At 47.7% G+C, this 18,927-nt stretch overlaps 1 protein-coding gene across 1 annotated transcript in view; it reads left to right on the top strand.

Moving 5' to 3' along the window:
* Positions 1–18,927, top strand: part of dnah5 (dynein, axonemal, heavy chain 5) — an 83,572-nt gene that overhangs the window by 51,581 nt on the left and 13,064 nt on the right. The window contains 21 exon segments of the mRNA XM_035530755.1: positions 125–255; positions 1,272–1,425; positions 3,005–3,011; positions 3,264–3,305; positions 3,308–3,339; positions 3,341–3,398; positions 3,401–3,435; positions 3,438–3,525; positions 5,100–5,331; positions 5,611–5,725; positions 7,016–7,192; positions 8,566–8,769; positions 11,790–11,969; positions 12,045–12,140; positions 12,142–12,183; positions 13,059–13,121; positions 13,123–13,195; positions 13,654–13,970; positions 14,428–14,583; positions 16,047–16,229; positions 18,527–18,770. Of these exon segments, the coding sequence (XP_035386648.1) occupies positions 125–255; positions 1,272–1,425; positions 3,005–3,011; positions 3,264–3,305; positions 3,308–3,339; positions 3,341–3,398; positions 3,401–3,435; positions 3,438–3,525; positions 5,100–5,331; positions 5,611–5,725; positions 7,016–7,192; positions 8,566–8,769; positions 11,790–11,969; positions 12,045–12,140; positions 12,142–12,183; positions 13,059–13,121; positions 13,123–13,195; positions 13,654–13,970; positions 14,428–14,583; positions 16,047–16,229; positions 18,527–18,770 (2,629 nt within the window).

The following is an 18,927-nucleotide window of genomic DNA, read 5'->3' as shown; positions in this document are numbered from 1 at the left end:
CTCTCTCTCTCTCTCTCTCTCACTCTCTCTCTCACTCTCTCTCTCTCTCTCTCTCTCTCTCTCTCTCTCTCTCTCTCTCTCTCTCTCTCTCTCTCTCTCTCTCTCTCTCTCTCACTCTTTGCAGGTGTCTCGAATAATCCGGACTCCCCGGGGGAACGCCCTGCTGGTCGGTGTGGGAGGCTCAGGGAAACAGAGTTTGACGAGACTGGCATCTTTTATCGCCGGATACAAAACCTTCCAGATCACTCTGACGCGGTGAGGCAGAGTCTGTGCTCCCCACCGTCCTTCACACTATTAACGCTCTATCATTCATACCGTCTTAAAAAATGTAAACTAAACAATGTAAATTATTATTTTTATGAAAATGTTATTGTCCTTCAGGAAGGTGAGATTCTTTGATAATTATAAATCAATTCAAATACTTTCTAGATATGCCAGCAATCTGAGTCAGCAGTTATTATATATATATATATATATATATAATTTTTTTTTTTCTTTCAGTTTAGCTCAGTTTCCTTGCTTCCATGCTCTTGCTCAGGTGTAATGTAGTTTGTCTGCACTCCATTAGATGGTATCTGTGTATAAGAGTGTGGCATCATTGGCATGCCTGCAGGCGTTGGGGAGGAACCAACCATAACTGGTGAAGTGAGGCGTCTGATGAGGCAGGGGCCATTTCCAATTCTGCACCAAGTCTCCTGGTGCAATTAATAATGCGGGCCAGCCTGAGGAGTGGAATTGGACTGGAAGTGGGAAAGTTCTGTAGTCGATAAAGTCTGGATGTTATGCTGTTGGTGGGCCATCTGTAACAAGCAAATCGCTAGATTGAGTTGGTGCAGAACAAGGACTTTGAAGCAAAACAATTTGCTGGGTCTGGAACAATGAAACGGGCTTCTCTCTGAGAACTCTGTTGTGACGGCAGGGAGGATTCAGTGGTTTGAGTCAAGGTGCAGAGGGCTTTGGGGAGAGAGAGAGAGACAGACAGACAGACAGACAGACAGACAGACAGGGTGTGTGTGTGTGTGTGTGTGTGTGTGTGTGTGTGTGTGAGACTCCCTGTAGACAGCAGATGGCTTGCCACTTGTTCCCTGGAAAACACAAGCCGCTCACGATTCCCAGTATTCCTGTCGTCTCGTCACACCATGATCCAAAAGGGCACATGCTCATATACACGTATACACACACACACACACACGGTCACTCTCTCACATAGACACATAAACAGGAGTGTCATGCACTCTCCTCACACTACTTCCCTCGTTCTGTCTGTCTAGTTCCTACAACACTTCTAACCTGTTGGACGACCTGAAAGGGCTGTATAAGACAGCAGGACAGCAGGGCAAAGGCGTTACCTTCATCTTCACCGACAACGAGATCAAGGATGAGTCCTTCCTGGAGTATATGAACAACGTCCTTTCGTCCGGAGAGGTCAGGACCCTGCCCTAACCGTGCCCAGCAGCAGATGACCATGCACATATGACCATGCACATATGACCATGCACACACACACACACACACACACACACACACAAAGACCCTGTCTCTCTCTGTTACGTACATATGCATACACAAACACAAGCACAAATGAACACATAAACACATATATATACAAGCACATATGCAAACACAAACCCTCTCTCTCTTGTGCACACACACATACAGAAACTCACAGCTTATCACTTCACTTTCTCACACATGTACAAGGTTCCAAACCCCCCCCGCGCGCACACACATACACACACACATAAACACTCTGCTGCAGCGGATTGTGACTGGCTTCGTCTTCACTAACGATGCAAGACTAGCCAGGCTCTCCACAGTGAGAAACCCCAGAGTTGCACGGCATGGAGATAGGTGTGCTCGCCAGAGACAGACAGAGCGAGAGAGAGAAAGGCAGGGAAAAGGTGAGAAGTTCTGACATCGCCTCGGGGAGCAGCGGAGAGAGAGAGGGAGAGAGAGAGAGAGGGGAAGAGGGAGAGAATGCAGAGATAGGGACAGGCAGTGAACAGGGGTTTAGGTGTTAGTGATGGAACAATATATAGGTAAACAATAAAGGTGCTATACGTGGCGAATAGCGTCATCTGATTGGATATTGTTCCGTGATAAAAAGAAATTTTGCCATTATTACCATGAGACCAGGACTCGGTGGTCCGGAACATGTCGCACTGTGTGTTTCCCAGCATCTGAGAGCAGAGAGAATTGGAATCCTGCCGGCGGGTGCTAACAGAGGCCGAGCGGATTTCGTTACGATGAGAAAAGACATGAGCGCGCATGTGTGCCACAATGGCTGGAAGAATGAGTCTGATGACACTAGGGAAGAGAGCTCTGTTACCCAGACTTCCTTAACCTAAGAAGAGATGAGACCAGGGCTGTGAGAGCAGAAAAGAACCTGCGGTGCCGCTCTAAACAAGGCTGCACAAAGCGAAGCGAGAAAACGGCTAAGAGTCCAAGGCGCCGGCTCCCCGAGCTAATTTTGAGCTCGGAATCCGGCTGCGGTTCGGTTCGAGCGCCGTATCACTTCTTGTAGACCTTCTCGATTCTTTTCTTTTTTTTTTCCCACAGAAAGGGAAATGAAACACAGGCCGGGCAAATGGACGCTGAGAAACTGGACTTTTGCCACGATGACGTTTCCATTTGCGTCAAGCAATGACACGAATCGCCGATCGGCTGGGTTTTGCTGAACTTGTTGTGCCCTTACTCCAGGGAGAGCGTACCGTGATTGGTCGTCGTCCCTCCTGGGTGCAGAGGGTGCTGTGGCAACTGCATTCACCTGCAGACATTATGTCATTAATCATGCAGTTAAACACTCGAGGAAGGATGTCTTCGCCAGGGAGAACGGCCATTAGGAGTGCTGCCGTTTCTGAATATTAATAGGATTTGAATGAATAATTAATTAGAGGCAGCCCTTAGGGCCCTGCGAAGAGCCCAACAGGCAGGTGGGAGCTGTGGCGTCCTGGAGGCACATGTTCCTGACAGAGCGCTAAAAAAGCCAAGGGGTTGTGACCAGGTGTCCTGTATCACAGCTGCGTTTCTGTAGCTATGAGATGTGATTACTGAAGTAATCTGTCACTCAGTGGGGGGTCTGCATATGATAGCTGTATTTGCTTGATTTTTGCCATGGCAGTTCTCCGACATTGCCTGTGCTACTTTATGGTGTGTTTTGAGCGGTGTCTGCGCTTGTGAATTCGTGTGAACCGCGCACGTCATACTGGCGTGATCAAAAATGGTGGTAAATGTTGCATCCTTCCCTCCCTCCAGGTGTCCAGCCTGTTTCGCTCGCGATGAGATCGACGAGATCCTCAGCGACCTGATCCGGTCATGAAGCGGGAGTTCCCGCGGCGGACCGCCCACCAACGAGAGCTTGCACGAGTTCTTCATGGGCCGGGTGCGGCAGAACCTGCACGTGTGCTGTGCTTCTCTCCTGTGGGTGACAAGTTCCGAGAACCCGCGCCCTCAAGTTCCCTGCCCTCATCTCGGGCTGCACCATGGACTGGTTTAGCCGCTGGCCCAAAGACGCCCTCGTCGCAGGTCAGAAACAGCTACTCCTCTGTCAGGCTCATTGGTTCCAGCTTATCTTTCGACCCACTCTTTCCTCCTGCGGTGTAGGACCGAAGTCCTGGGACTTTCTGGGTCCTCCCTTGACACATAATCCGGCGTCCTAAATCGGACCACGTGAGCCCACGTGTCCGAACAGCTATCATTTGTACCCCTGACCATCACCGGGGTAGAACACTAGGGCGTTGACCCAAAGCTCGCTGTTCGGTCCGGAAACAGACAGATTTATTTATAATGCAATGAAAGGGACCGAGCAGGGAGAATCTGCTCTCAGGCTGGCCTCGGGGCAGTGGATGTCTGGTGTCATGCACTCGAAGCCTGACTGCTGTAGAACAGGACCCTGGTAGCGAGTGATATGGGGCAGGAGAGCCACTCCAACTGGGGAAAGTGAGGGCATTCTGCCTCTCTGGCACACCAGCAGCCACAGGTCCGAAACGGTGGTTCTGATTGGACAGTGACAGCAATCGGCGACCCTGGATTATTACTTCCTGCACCGCCACCTGTCCAGTTAGGACGTTGATAAATCAAGCTCGGAACAAGCCAGTTCAGAAGAGCCAGTTCAAATTGCATAATTGCTCTTTTTATTAGAATGCTCAGTTCTGCTATAATCTACAAATCAACTTTTTTTCCAGGCTAGGTTTTTGAATCCCTTACGCACCTGATTCATCTCACAGGTTTGGCATTTAGGTGATAAGGAGGGACTTCACTAAACTATGTGGTGTGGAGGAGCTCTAGGATTGGTTCTGAACACTGCAGGTGTATGGGGAGGGAAAGCTCCAGTAGCTAGATGGTTGACTCATTCTGTTTACAACACGTTCTATGAGCAAGGGGCTTTAGAAACACCAATATAAGCATGATGGAAGTTAGGTTGATTGGATACTCTAAATCATTCCTGTATGAATGTGACCTGTGTTAATGTGTATGTGTATGTGTAAGTGTGTGTGTGTGTGTGTGTGTGTCCAGTGATGGTGCTCTATCCTGGTCCAATAGAGAGTATGCTGCTTCTCACTGTGTTTAAGTGATTATAAAAAAAGAAAGCTGATATCTGTTTGTGAAGTGTCCTTGAGTTTGGAAAAAAAAAAAGTGCTATATAAATGTAAATAATAACCTAACTACACCTTTAATCAAGAACCTGACTACACTTTTAAACAAGAACCTGACTACACTTTTAATCAAGAGTCTAAATACACTTTTAATCAATATCCTGACTACACCTTTAATCAAGAGCCTGACTACGCCTTTAATCAAGAACCTGACAATGCCTTTAAAAGGAAGTTCACAGAAAGCTAAGCAGTGGCTGAATAATTGCCACCTTCCTGCTTTCTTTCCATCTTTACTGGCAGTAAATGCTTTTTCATTTGTCACGAAACTCCACACGGGAGCGGCTACACGGGAAAATCACTTAGCGGCGAACCAGACCTACAGACATCAATTTAGCCAAACCTGTTGAGAGGCCAATTATGAAGGCTGTTGTGGCAAGCAGCCTCATCAGGCTATCTTTGGAGTGTTTTTTCCTCATTTTTCTTTCTTTCTCTCTTCGCTCCCAGTCTCGGAGCACTTCCTGTCCACCTACGACGTCGACTGCTCCGCCCAGGTGAAGGCGGAGGTGGTGCAGTGCATGGGGTCCTTTCAGGACGGCGTGGCAGAGAAGTGCGCCGACTACTTCCGCAGATACCGCCGCTCTGCCCACGTCACTCCCAAGTCTTACCTGTCCTTCATCCAGGGCTACAAGGCCATCTACAAGGAGAAGCGGTCGGAGGTTCAGACCCTGGCCGACCGGTACGCCCCTCGGGGGAGGGGTCACGTGTTTCAGGCCTGTCCGGTTCAACTTGCCACATCTAGGCTAAATGCACTAGCGTTAATTGCAGTGTCATGTCTCATACAGAGTATGATTTATGCCTGCCAGTAAAATGCAACTGTTATATGAACTTTGGCAGAGTTTCCATTAACATTATCACTATGCAGTTGTTCATTTAACGCTAGACAGGACCATTAAAAGCGATTAAAAGGGGTTGGACGTCCCTGGCGCCTTTATAATCGCGCATCTGTGCATGGCAGGATGAAGACAGGCCTACACAAGCTGAAAGAGGCCTCCGAGTCTGTGGCTGCACTCAGCAAAGAGCTGGAGGTGAAGGAGAAGGAGCTGAAGATCGCAAACGAGAAAGCCGATATGGTGAGTGTGTGTGTGTGTGTGCGTGTGCGTGTGCGTGTGCGTGCACGTGCGCGTGCGTGTGCGTGTGCGCGTGCGCGTGCGTGCGTGCGTGCGTGCGTGAGTGCGTGTGTGCGTGCGTGCGCGTGTGTGTGTGTGTGCGTGCGTGCGTGCGTGTGTGTGTGTGTGTGTGTGTGAGTGTGTGTGTGCGTGTGTGTGTGGTGTGTGTGTGACACATGGAGATAGCAAATCATTTGCCCACCAGTTTCAGAGAATCATCAACATTCCTCAGCTAACCCCACCCTCCCCAAGGATGTCACAACCAACTACCAAACCAGACATAATGGGATAAAATTGGAGAGGAAAGTGGACTGCTTTGCAACTGGCTAATGCTCCTCACCAAACCCTTCCAGCTGAAGCGCTCCGGCCAACCGGTCGGCTTTGCCGTTGGGCTGCGTGACCTTTCCGTTCTTTGCCATTCAGCCAGCCGAGGAAGGGGGCAAGAGGCCTCGTCGCGGTCCCTGCGTCGTTCGCTGCCCCTTGCCTGATTGGTGGAGATGCTACTCCCAGCCCACATGGCCTCCCCTCCACCCCACCGAGACCCCACCAGCACCATTCCATTCCCTGCCTCCTTCTGGGCTTTCTGATGTAGCCACAGCCAAGCCTCCAAATGTGCCATACTCTCTGTACACCAATGACTGCCCCTCCATGGACCCCTCAGTCAACATCCTGAAATTTGCGGATGATACCACAGTCATCATTCTCATATGTGACGGTGATGAGTCTGATCCTCTGTGGTCCTCTGGACCTTCCACAATGACCTGGAACTGACTACACCGAAAACAGTGGCTATGAAATTGAATATCAAAATAATGCATAATTAACTACACAAACATTTCATCCTGATCTTGTCATAGTAATTCACCTATATCTGCAGGCTTCTGACCTACCTTTTACCTGCCAATTCATTTTTATTTATTTTATTTATTTACTTTATGGTTCTGTAATCGCATCTTCCAACCGCTGCACTCTGCAGTCTTAACAATTGAAGCAGGATGCACATGTAAGGTTTACACGTATGACTGTGTGTGTGTGTGTGGTGGTACTGTGCATAAGCAACTGTGGGTGAGCAAATTCCTTGAATGAGTGAGGATTCTAGGCCAATGAAGCCTGATTCTGTTTCCAGCAACGCAAAAACGTGCCAACATGATAAATGGCTGATATCCCAATTATTGTGGGCTGATGGTGTATAATCCAAGAGTGTTTGACAGGCAGACACTGCTGACCGTGTTATATCTGTCACGTTCCTGGCAGGTGCTTAAGGAGGTCACGGTGAAAGCGCAGGCAGCCGAAAACGTGAAGGTGGAGGTGCAGAAGGTGAAGGACAAAGCCCAGGCCATCGTGGACAGCATCTCGGCAGACAAGGCCATCGCTGAGGAGAAGCTGGAGGCAGCCAGGCCAGCCCTGGAAGAGGCGGAGGCAGCGCTGCAGGTTGGGGGGTGGGGTTTAGGGAGGCGGGGTTTGGGCAGGAGGGCTAAAGTCAACTGACTCTGGAAGTAAAGGGGAGGGGACGGAAGAGGAGAGGAGGAGTGTGCAGCTTGGAAAAGTCAGAAAAGCACATGTGGATAGGAGTGGAGAGGACAAATAGGAGCAAGGAGAAAAGGAGAAAGGAGGAGTTAGGGTTAGTGAGTGTGTGTGTGTGTGTGTGTGTGTGTGTGTGTGTGTGTGTGTGTGTGTGTGTGTGTGTGTGTGTGTGTGAGAGTGTGAGTGAGTGAGCGTGTGTGTGTGAGTAAGTGAGCGTGTGTGTGTGTGTGTGTGTGTGTGTGTGTGTGTGTGTGTGTGAGAGAGAGAGAGAGTGCGTGTGTGTGTGTGAGAGAGTGTGTTTGTGTGTTGGTGGTGGCTGCCTTTTTGTGAACCTGTGATGTTTTAGGACTCTCACGTGTGATGTTTTAGGACTCTCACGTGTGATGTTTTAGGACTCTGGTGCCTGCAGCTCCTGTTTAATTACAGGCTGCCTGGGAGGGGGTAAAAATAGAGGTGCTGCTGGCAGTGCTGTGTGTGTGTGTGTGTGTGTGTGTGTGTGCGTGTGAGTGAGCGTGTGAGTGAGCGTGTGTGTGTGTGTGTGTGTGTGTGTGTGTGTGTGAGAGAGAGAGAGAGAGCAAGATTAGGGGCCTGACAGCAGCCCTCACATATTCTTCACACACACACACACACACACACACACACACACACATACACACACACACACACACACACACACAATCTTCCTCCCCTCTATTAAACATCTGGAGGCTTCTCTATCCTCTGTCGCTTCTTTCTCTACTACTCATTTCCTTCACAAGCTCCATGGCAACATGTCTATTTCTCACTATACACACACACACACACACACACACACACAATGTTAGATATAGGTTTTACAATAACTGCAGAATATTACAATTATATTAATATTAGAACATTGCAGTAGTCATCAGTACACCCCAGCATCTCTCACTGTGTCACATTTCCATCTGAGTGACAGTTGAGGCAGGCAGTCTGGGTTCTGTCAGGGGAATCTTTCTCCCAGTAGTTTGACAGAATGACCTCCCTGGAGCTCTCAGAAGGATGCCCTCCTTGGGGTTGGGGGTGCAGTTCCATAACACTGCCGCCCAAGTGCACGCCTCTCCAACTTCTTCCACGGGGCTACCCCGTTGTCACAGTTCCTGCGCGGCTCTGCGGCCTGGTGTCTGTTATTCTGCAGGTTCTCCGAGGGCTACCGTGTGCCCAGGCTCATGTGTCTACTTTGTCGATGGGATGTCAGGCTGTCACCCACTCTCTCTCCTTTAATCTCTCTCTCAATCTCTCTCTGTCCCTCTCCCCAGACGATCAAGCCGTCGGACATCGCCACGGTGCGCACGCTGGGCCGACCCCCCCACTTGATCATGCGCATAATGGATTGTGTGCTGCTGCTGTTCCAGCGCAGGCTGAACTCGGTCCGTGTTGACCCCGAGAGAAGCAGTGTCACGCCGTCCTGGCAGGAGTCGCTCAAGCTCATGACGGCCGGGAACTTCCTGGGCAGCCTTCAGGTATGGCCAAGGTCACTTCAAGCCAAGGCCACTTCAAGCCAAGGACTCTTTGAGCCAAGAGCACTTGGAGTGTATAAGTACAGGAAACGAGACCAGCCTGTGTTTTGGTTGTGTTCCTTATCTAAGATCAATTTGACTGCAGATTTCTTAAATGGGAAAACAATCGAGGTACTATAATAACTAAAAAAGTAAATATAGTAAATTATAGATATAGTCTATTTACTTTTCCAAAATGAAAATCGTTACATACATGCTGTTAAATTATTTTTCTTATTTGTATTTATGCTTTAAGGATTAGGATTTAGCATGTTATAGACAACTACTGGAAGAGTTCATCTGATTTCTGGTGGTGTGAGATAGTCTGGGGGGGGGGGGGGGGTCCATTCAGATGTGTGCGCTGATGACTGTTTCATCACGTCAGCGTGCTTCAGCGCACACTGTTTACCTTTTATCATAAGCAATTTCGCCAAATCCGCTGACCTGATTTGTTCCGTTCATTTACAGCAACAGGTGGAGCTTTGCGGTTTGTTGTTAAGAGCCCCGCTTTGACGGTCTAGAAGCAAAGCTTTCTCCCCGCGCTCAGTTCAGTTCATTTATCCAGTACAGAACCGCTTCTGGGTCCATTGTCTCAATTTTACAGGGTCCCTGTATCCCAGCAACAGATACAACAGCAAGGAAATCATAGTACGGAAATAAAACCAGAAAATGGTGAGAGAATGAAGAAAACAAGATCTAAATAAAACAGATAATGTGAGGCATAGAAAACGCAGCGGTATTAGTGAGGGTAGTATTTGTTTTCTTTTAAATGAAATCTTAATCAAAATGCTTGAATAAAATGTTGTACGGTTAAAAAAAGAGGAGAAAAAACCCCCCACTGACCTTTAGTTTGGCCATCATCCTTATCTTGCCCTTTTTACCAAGCTGTAAACCCAAATGCACATGACCAAGGCTTACCTTTCATGCATAATGTTTATGCTGTTGTAGTCAGTATCCAGGCATCTCAAGGCCATCAGCTCCTCCTTAAAACTGACTTGAATTCAATCCGATTTATTTGCACAATGTTGAAACCCTCTCCTAAATGTGCGATTCCTCGTTTCTGGCATTGAACGGCAGCATCATGCAGAGGTAAATGCTGTAGGTAGGCAGATATGTATATTCACGTTGTTGGAAGCGCAGTTGCAAAATTTGTATTAATTTCCATCGGGGGTGTTTAATTATTAAACTAATAATGCTAATTTAACTATTGAAATAATCATTTCACACACAATTTATCATCTACATGTAACAGATCAGTTTGTGATTTGTGTTTTTAATTGTGAGGAGATATATTAACAAGTAACCAGGTTTAGCATAACAGAAGGATGAAGGAAACATATTAACATATAAACATAAAGATAGAAACGTAAACGTAACGCTTGACATGGCTAGTGAAGGCGTCAGCGAGTCAGATATTTGATTGCGTTTTTGAAGCTGACAGTTCAGCTAAATTGAACCTCCCATGAGTTAAGTAAATTGAACTTTCCCTAATTTACGTGTGACTTGTTTAAATGTTATTTTACTGCTGTGCCGGTTCTGTCTGGAGTCGTTTTTTTTTTAAATGCTGTCATCACTGTGATGAGAACAGTGAGGTTGTGTTGAGTATGAGAATTCTGTTCTATATGGGCTGTTGTTGAAAACTGAAACCTTCACCGATAAATACAAAGACAAGCAATGCCGTTACATTCAAATGTAAAGAATGACCCAGTATAAACCGCTGCAGAACCCCACTAATAATCTCAGTAAAACCCCATCACACACCACCAAAAGCTACACATTGGGTTCTTGCAGTGATGTAACTTAAGCATTCTGATCAATTCTTTAGAAATTAGAATTTAGAAATTAGGTGATAATTGTTTAAGTCATTTTACAGCACCAGAATTATTGTTAAGTTAAAGATGGGAGTGATTAGGTCAGTAAGTTGCAGTAAAATAGCATATATCTAATTAGCACACACTTTTTATTGAGTATGGATTAAGTATAGGTTGTAAAACATTGGAAAGGAGTGTTTACACCCGATATACATAAACAGAAACATAAAAGTTATCAGAAGTTATAAAAATTATCAAATTATAATTATGTATGTATTGTCCAATCAATATCTATGCCAGTCACTCTGGATAAAAGCATTTACTGAATGCTGTAAAACATAAATAATTATAAAGAGTAAATCAGGCAATACATGCATACAAGGGGAAACCTTCATATCCCGCCTTTACTAACACTCCAGAATATTAGCACAGAGTCTGTTTCCATCAAGCACGCTTCTGTAGTCGGGCACAGTTGTAATTGGTAAACAGGTAATGGGATTATACGAAAGGTCAGTTGTCGTTGAAAGAAAATGTCTCGGAGTCTCCGCGGTAAACACGAGAGACACGGTGAAGAGTGACAGCTGAATGAAAGGTCCAGCAGACTTGCCTAAAGGCTCTAATGAGCCTGTAAAGCGGAGTAAGGTGACCCAGTGGTACGAGACGTCGACGCAGGCGTGAGGTTGGGATGAAGAGAGTCTTTCTAATCGCCACAACCACTAAAATCCTGGGGTGCACGAAGATTTGGCCTGTGAAAAACCGAACTTTTGTTCGTGAATCAACTCAGGCTGTTTAGGCCCTGGAGGCGGGGTCAGCCTCCATTTCATCCTGAATAATTTAGAAAAGCATGTGATGTGTCGGAGGCGGACCGTAAACACCCAGAGCAGTTAGGTCGCCCTGCTTAACATCAGTAACCAACAACTTCAACTGACTGGATAAGGCGTGCACACGCACGCACACACGCGCGCACACACGCGCGCACACACACACACACACACAGAGAAAAAAGAGCAACATGCATAGAGTTCAACTACAACTGTTCCTTTTAACCCTTCTTTCTACTCTGTAAATGCTGTAAATTTGTTATCGTCTAACACATGCTGCCATTCTGTCCCTCTGTCTGTCTCTCTCTCTCTCTCTCTCTCTCTGTCTCTCTCTCTCTCTCTCCATCCCCAGCAATTCCCCAAAGACACCATCAACGAGGAGGTGGTGGAGCTCCTCCACCCATACTTCGATATGGCCGACTACAACATCGAGACGGCCAGGCGGGTGTGTGGCAACGTGGCGGGTCTGTGCTCCTGGACCAAGGCTATGGCTGCCTTCTTTGCCATCAACAAGGAAGTGCTGCCCCTGAAGGTCAGCAGTGATATCTAGTGCTCTTCACTTTTTATTAGCTCTCTCTCCATCTCTCTCTCTCTCTCGCCCCCTCAGGCCAACCTGGCTGTGCAAGAGAACAGGTTGACCATGGCAAATGCAGACCTGCAAAAGGCCCAGGCTGAGCTGGACGACAAGCAGGCCGAACTGGAACGTGGTTCAGGCGGAGTACGAGAAGGCCATGGTGGAGAAGCAGGTGAACAGCTGAGGCCCAGAACCCCACATCTCCAGACCCGTTCAGCACTGGCTAGTTAAATTCCAGAAACCCACCTCTCCAGACCCGTTCGGCGCTGGCTAGTTAAAACCCAGAAACCCACCTGTCCAAACATGTTGCACCCTCTGCTGATGTGTTAATGATGAGGGTTAGGTTTAACCCTAAATCTGATCCACCCACTTTTTTTCTCAATTATTCCTATGCCGATAGCATTGCCTCTATTTCAAAGGGCAGAGGTTTCCAACTCGCACTGAAACTTTTAGCACTTTTCTTGGCAAAAAAATGAGTCAGTTTTAATTGGTGCATACTGAATCTTTAATTTGCATTTCTGCATAAAACTGAACACAGTGAATCTTGTAAATGATTCCAAAACTGCCATCTTGATGAATCACTCAAGCCTCACTGTGTGTTCTTGCACAGATTAGACAAGTATTAAAAATAGACCCAAGTATTCTCCAATGTTCCCATTCGCAAAGTGTCATCAGTCACATTAGCATCGTATTCATTAGGTGGTAATTGTGTGATTATCATTCACTGACTGGCTGGTCTCAGTGTTGATTTAATTTAGGCATGTACTATTCAAGGGAACATAAGATGACTTTCGAATTGTACAGAACATCTCACTGGAGATTAAAGGTTTTTGCGATTAATAACCCAGTAGAATCGATCCCCTTAAAGTCTGATACTTTGTAACCACATTCAGGTTCTACAACATATGAAAGTTTAGGTTCCGAAGTGGTATGTGGTAATGATATCACTGGAGGTCTCTTTCATTTCCTCTCTCTCTCTCTCTCTCCTCTCTCTCTCTCTCTCTCTCTCTCTCTCTCTCTCTCTCTCTCCCTCACTCGTCATGTCAGACGCTGCTCCAAGTATGCGGAGCGTTGCAGCACAAAATGCAGACGGCATCCGGTCTGATCAGTGGGACTGGCGGGAGAGAAGGCGCGTTGGACAGAGCAGAGCCGCGAGTTCGCCACCCAGACCAAGAGGCTCGTCGGTGCGCTCCGCCTGTCCTCTTATATACCACAGCTTCAGTCATGTGTTACTGTGTATGTGGGGAGCTACACGCATGCTGGAAAAGGACGCCTTGAAGGCATTCCACCGCTTTGTATTATGCGTCTTAAAAGCCTGTGAGAAACAGAAAGAGAAAGAGAGGTGATAAAAAGTTCAGTGAACTGAAGGTTTCTACACTGAAGGTTTCTAAAGGAACAAAGAAACACATTCACTCTTTCTGTGCGTGTGCGTGTGCGTGTGTGTGTGTGTGTGTGTGTGAGTGTGTGTGTGAGTGTGTGTGTGTGAGTGTGTGTGTGTTTGTGTGTGTGTGTGTGTGTGTGTGTGTGTTTTTGTGTGTGTGTGAGTGTGTGTGAGTGTGTGTGTGTGTGTGTGTGTGTGTGTGTGCGTGTGTGTGTGTGTGTGTGTGTGTCTTTAATAACTGATATTTCTTTTCATCATCAGGGGACGTGCTGCTGGCCACCGCCTTCCTGTCATACTCCGGCCCCTTCAACCAGGAATTCCGTGACCTTCTGCTCTCTGATTGGCAGCGGGAGATGCGGGCCCGTGCCATTCCCTTCGGGACGGCCCTGAACCTTGCCGACATGCTGATCGACACGGCCACGGTGAGCGAGTGGACCCTGCAGGGGCTGCCTAACGACGACCTGTCCATCCAGAACGGCATAATCGTGACCAAGGCTGCCCGTTTCCCTCTGCTCATCGACCCCCAGACGCAGGGCAAGACCTGGATCAAGAACAAAGAGGCTAAGAGTGAACTACAGGTGAGGAGAGAGCTCGACTCGACGCTCGCCTGATGCTTAAGCAACAAACGCTAACGACGATTGATTGCTAATAGCATTATGTAAATGGCCTCGGGCTAATTAGCGGCAGCCAGCTGTCGTTAATTGTTAGCCACATTTTCACTGAGCTGTGTTTTGTTGGATTAACTGCCATGATCTTAAGGGGATTAGAGATTCTTAACCACTCTGTATAATGAGGTAGCGGTGAGTCACACAGCCTAAAAAAAAACTCCCTTTCAAGGTTGGGTCGTTCACAGATAATTTTCCTATGGATCACTAAGAACTCACTTGGCTGCATTTGAAATCATGACTGGCCTCTCTCAGATTGGTCCGATGCCCTTTTAGAAATATGTATCCCCCCCATATACTTTTCATATCCGGTAATAGCTTTCCAGGTAGCAGTGCTCAAGTTTGTGACGAGGACTCGCTGTTCTCACAGATCACGTCACTGAATCACAAGTACTTCAGGAACCACCTGGAAGACAGCCTGTCTCTAGGTCGCCCCTTACTGATCGAGGACATAGGGGAGGAGCTGGATCCAGCGCTGGATAACGTCCTGGAGAAGAACTTCATCAAGACCGGCTCTACATATAAGGTATTCAAAGTTTCCGGTTGTGTATGTCATTATGCCATTGCTGACATAATGACTCCTGTAGAGTAAGTTGAGCGTAATACTAGTAACTCCAGTAATCTGGGGTTTTGATCCCACTGCTCTGGATAAGAGCATCTGCCAATAGCAGAAGCCCAGCCAGACACTGTATTGACTGTGTTGTGGAAATAAGATTTCAAGTGTGGTAACTAAAGACTGCAGAATTATAATAATTAGCGTGAAATTATTCTGACGTAGTGGCATATTCTTTCCTCTTCCATTCCGAGTTCCCTCGTTTTACAACAGCAACGGTTTGAAGCAAGCGACAAAATGGCCTAATCTTATTTTAAGCAAGATAATAACAGCATATTGGATGCAGCGATTTTTGCCCACTTTTTCAGCCTACATAATTGCTTTGCTTAACATAAAAAAGTAATCTTCTTTACTTTACCTCTTTATTTTCAACATGCGAAATGTGTGGAATTATAGAATGGAGAGTTTGATTATGTATTTGTCACGTCTCTTAATAACCGTTTACGAGGTTTATTAATAGCAACCAGGAGTCATATATCATCTGATTTGAGGCACCAGAAAGCATTGTGTTTATGTGGGCGTGAATACGGCCCCAGTTGCATCTGAGGCTCGTCCGCTTTGGAGAAGTGTGCAAAGGTCCGGTCATGTCCACAGCAGAAGGCCCCTGTCCTGGCTACCGTCGTGGCGTTCATGTAGACAGGGCTCAGACGGGGCTCAGCTGGGGCAGAGCTGAGCCTGTGATTGACAGCGGTCCCCGGGGGGCTCGTTAGTGGCTGTGCCGGCCGCAGCTGTCGGTCAACGAGCGCGCAGCATGAGGCGCGACTCTGACGCAGCTCGCTCGCAGCTCTGTTAACACGGAAGTGCGAACACCTGATCTCCGGCTGTGGAGAGAAAAGAGCCAAATAACGACGGCCGAGTTCCTCTCACAGGTCCGGGCCGGGTCCCCAGTCACCAGCTCTCAAGCCCAAGTTGAGTCTCGAGTCCAAGCCAGGTTTTCCCTTACCTTTGAGTTGAGTCAAAGTCAAAATCCTGGATGTGGTCTGGAGGGGACATGCATGAATCTTTTACAGAAAGACAAACCCTTGAGAGCTGAACTTGTTCGAGAAAGTACTTTGCATATTCACACTAGTGTCAGAGCATGGAAAATTAACGTAGCATCTTTGAATCCAACTTAAAGCCGTGTCTCAAACTCGAATCCACGTTACAAATCATTAAATTTGTGACTCCAATCTAGATCCCAGACTCGAGTAGGTCACTGGTACATAATCACTGGTACAAACTCGTCTTCAACTGCCTGAGTACAAGCTGCCATTATTCCGTCTGCAGTGTTGATGCTTGTCACTGTTCTGTACGCATGTGAAGAATATCTGCCAGCTTGTCTCACTGGGAATGTCTCTCTCCCCGTCTCACTCCCACGGGTGCTGTCGCCTGAACAGGTGAAGGTGGGCGATAAGGAGGTGGACGTCATGAAGGGTTTCCGGCTGTACATGACCACCAAGCTGCCCAACCCGGCGTACACCCCGGAGGTCAGCGCTCGCACAGCCATCATCGACTTCACCGTCACCATGCGCGGCCTGGAGGACCAGCTGCTGGGTAGGGTCATCCTCACGGAGAAACAGGTTAGTCCAGTGCGAGCGTCTCAACTCCACACTCGAGCCTCTTCACCTGGATGGGGTTTCTGCAAGAGGGGGGTGGCTAGAAACCTAAAAGCAGCTGTTTTTTCAGTGGAGGAGAAGCATCTTCATGCAGATGAAGACCAGCTTTCGTGATGAACTGGTGTCTTAACAGAATTTCCACCAGTGCAAGAAGCCATTTGCACCATTTAACTGACTCTTTTATCCAAAAAGTGGCTTGCAATTCTGACTAAACACAACTTGTGCAACTGAGGTTTAAGGGCCTTACTCAGGGACCCAACAGAGGCAGCTTGGCAGTGGTGGCGCTTAAACTGGCAACCTTGCAAGTACTAATCAAGTACTTTAACCACTCAGCTACCACTGCCCCTAAGAGGAGTCAGGAATCAAGTTAGCTGTAAGTATGAGAACTTTTTTAGGACTTTTCCATGAAGCTCTCGTCTTATAGTCAGCGAATGACAACCAAGGTCACAATACAGCAGTGCAGCAGAATGCGAACTGAGAATAACCTCGGAAAACTGGTAACCTCAGCCGTAGTGCAGCAATGGTGTCGATCTCTGTACTAGTCACGGGGGTAAGGGATAATGAGGAGGGTGGAGCTGGAGCTGCAGTGAGCCAATGAGGAGCCGAGATACCAGTGTGGCCTCTCGTCAGGGCGGAGACTCACTGACATTGCTCACTGCTTTTAAGTCCTATCAGTGCTGTACTGCTAAACATTTATGATTATGTCTGATTAGTCTAGACCTCACATAATGAAAATTCATTCTTTCCAATGTAAGAATTCTGCATATGATTCCAAGGCTGTTTCACTTTTTAGTGTTTTTCCTTTCATCACTTTCTTGAGTGTGTGCATTACAGCGCAAGTGTAATATGCATCTACTGGGATGTCAGTGTGTGGGCCAGCAAACCATGGGCAAGACTGGCTTCAGAACTACTTCTGGTGCAGTGGTTTTTAAGTTTGCTATCGTGCAGCTCCCGTTGTGAATGCTCCTGCCTTTCTAGTCATGTGGTGAGCACACCCGATGGAGCACACCCATGGTGCACACCCGATGGAGCACACCCATGGAATGCGCCCCATGGTTTCTATGGTTAAGAGAGGCCATGGGCCCTCTCTGTGATGAGAATTTGTATCAGTTTTGCGTCAGTAATTACCAGCTGAGTTTTCGTAACTCACGTTTGGATGCATCGATCTCAGACTACTGGTGTAGCTTAAAAATGTTATATTCGAAAGAAAATGATTTTGTTGAATCATTATTACCCAAAGGAGGAATTCATGTTTTTTTATGTGGAATGTGTGAAATTGGGTTAAAAATTATTTGAGATTGCAAGAATCCATCAGCATTATTGACTTTCACGGCGCTCAGTTTTGCCAACAAGTTTGTTTGCTCAGTATCGGCAATTCACCGCACCAGTTCCTCCCTGCCAGACCCAACAGGCCCTGAAACAGCCCCATAGGATGTTCCATCTAACGACGCTTCACTTTGGGGCCTTTTAGCTAGTCAGGAATAATGAAGCCTGCGAGTTGTTAAAGCTTGCGGCAAACTAGCGATCGTCACTTTTCGATGGCCGATCTCGCATGGGAACGATCAAAAAATGTGACCGGCGCCACGGGGCACAGAACAGGAAGCGTGCATAATGGAAGAAAATGCAATAGACTACAGACAAAGGCAACAGTGGTTATTAAGGCAGTTTGCGGTCGACTGACGCGCGGGCAGCCTAAATTGCCTATCTGTGTGTGCCTTTCCTTCACTGCCTTTATATTTAGCCCTGCGAAAGGCAGCATTTAAAAGCCGCAACGGTCACAAGACTGCATTCCCATTCCAAGTCTGTAGCGACGGAGGCTTTTGAAGAAACAAACAGTCAAATTGAAGCTCCTGGATCACCTTCATGTCTCCTGTAGTTCTGTCTTCGGTCGCTTATCCGCAGCCTTCTCTCCTTGGCAGTAAATCAGAGATCATAAAAGCAGAGATGTTTGGTTTTGTTCTGTTTCTGTCTCTTCCCAGCACGGTGGTGTTGTCATCATTCTGGCACGTTTATCTACTGGTGAACTTTTTTTTTTTTAAGCATGTTTTCACCTGGATTAACCTTGGTTAGGCAACTTGGAGGTCATGGAAATAAGGGTCTGAATCTCCGCTCGAAGGTCATGAAGGGTCAAAGAACCACCACGAGTGTTCCTCTCCTCCTCCACTGAAAAAAGGCTTAGCAGAGCGTAGCACCCCCTTTGGAGAGGGGGTCCTCCATCGTAGCCGGCGCGTTATGACGTGCGGGCCTGCCCCCTCCCACAGGAGCTGGAGAAGGAGCGTACGGACCTGCTGGAGGACGTGACGGCCAACAAGCGGCGGATGAAGGAGCTGGAGGACAGCCTGCTGCTCCGGCTGACCAGCACGCGGGGCTCGCTGGTGGACGACGACACTCTGGTCGTGGTGCTCGGCAACACCAAGCACACTGCCGAGGAGGTCACGCAGAAGCTCCAGATCGCCGCGGAGACTGAGGTCCAGATCAACACCGCGCGGGAGGAGTACAGACCCGGTACCCGCCCTACCCTTCATCGGTCCTCCCTTGCTGCTTGAGTCACGGACACATTAAAGTCCCAGGGAACCTGAGTCCAGATTAGGACCAGTTAGGTTGAGGTTGGTCTTGTGGCCACACTGCACAAGCAATGAGTTGGTGACTTTGGTGTCCACAT

The sequence above is a fragment of the Electrophorus electricus genome, chromosome 10 (assembly GCF_013358815.1).
Source record: "Electrophorus electricus isolate fEleEle1 chromosome 10, fEleEle1.pri, whole genome shotgun sequence".
Classification (NCBI taxonomy): domain Eukaryota; kingdom Metazoa; phylum Chordata; class Actinopteri; order Gymnotiformes; family Gymnotidae; genus Electrophorus; species Electrophorus electricus.
This window is presented reverse-complemented; position numbering and strand designations above follow the sequence as displayed.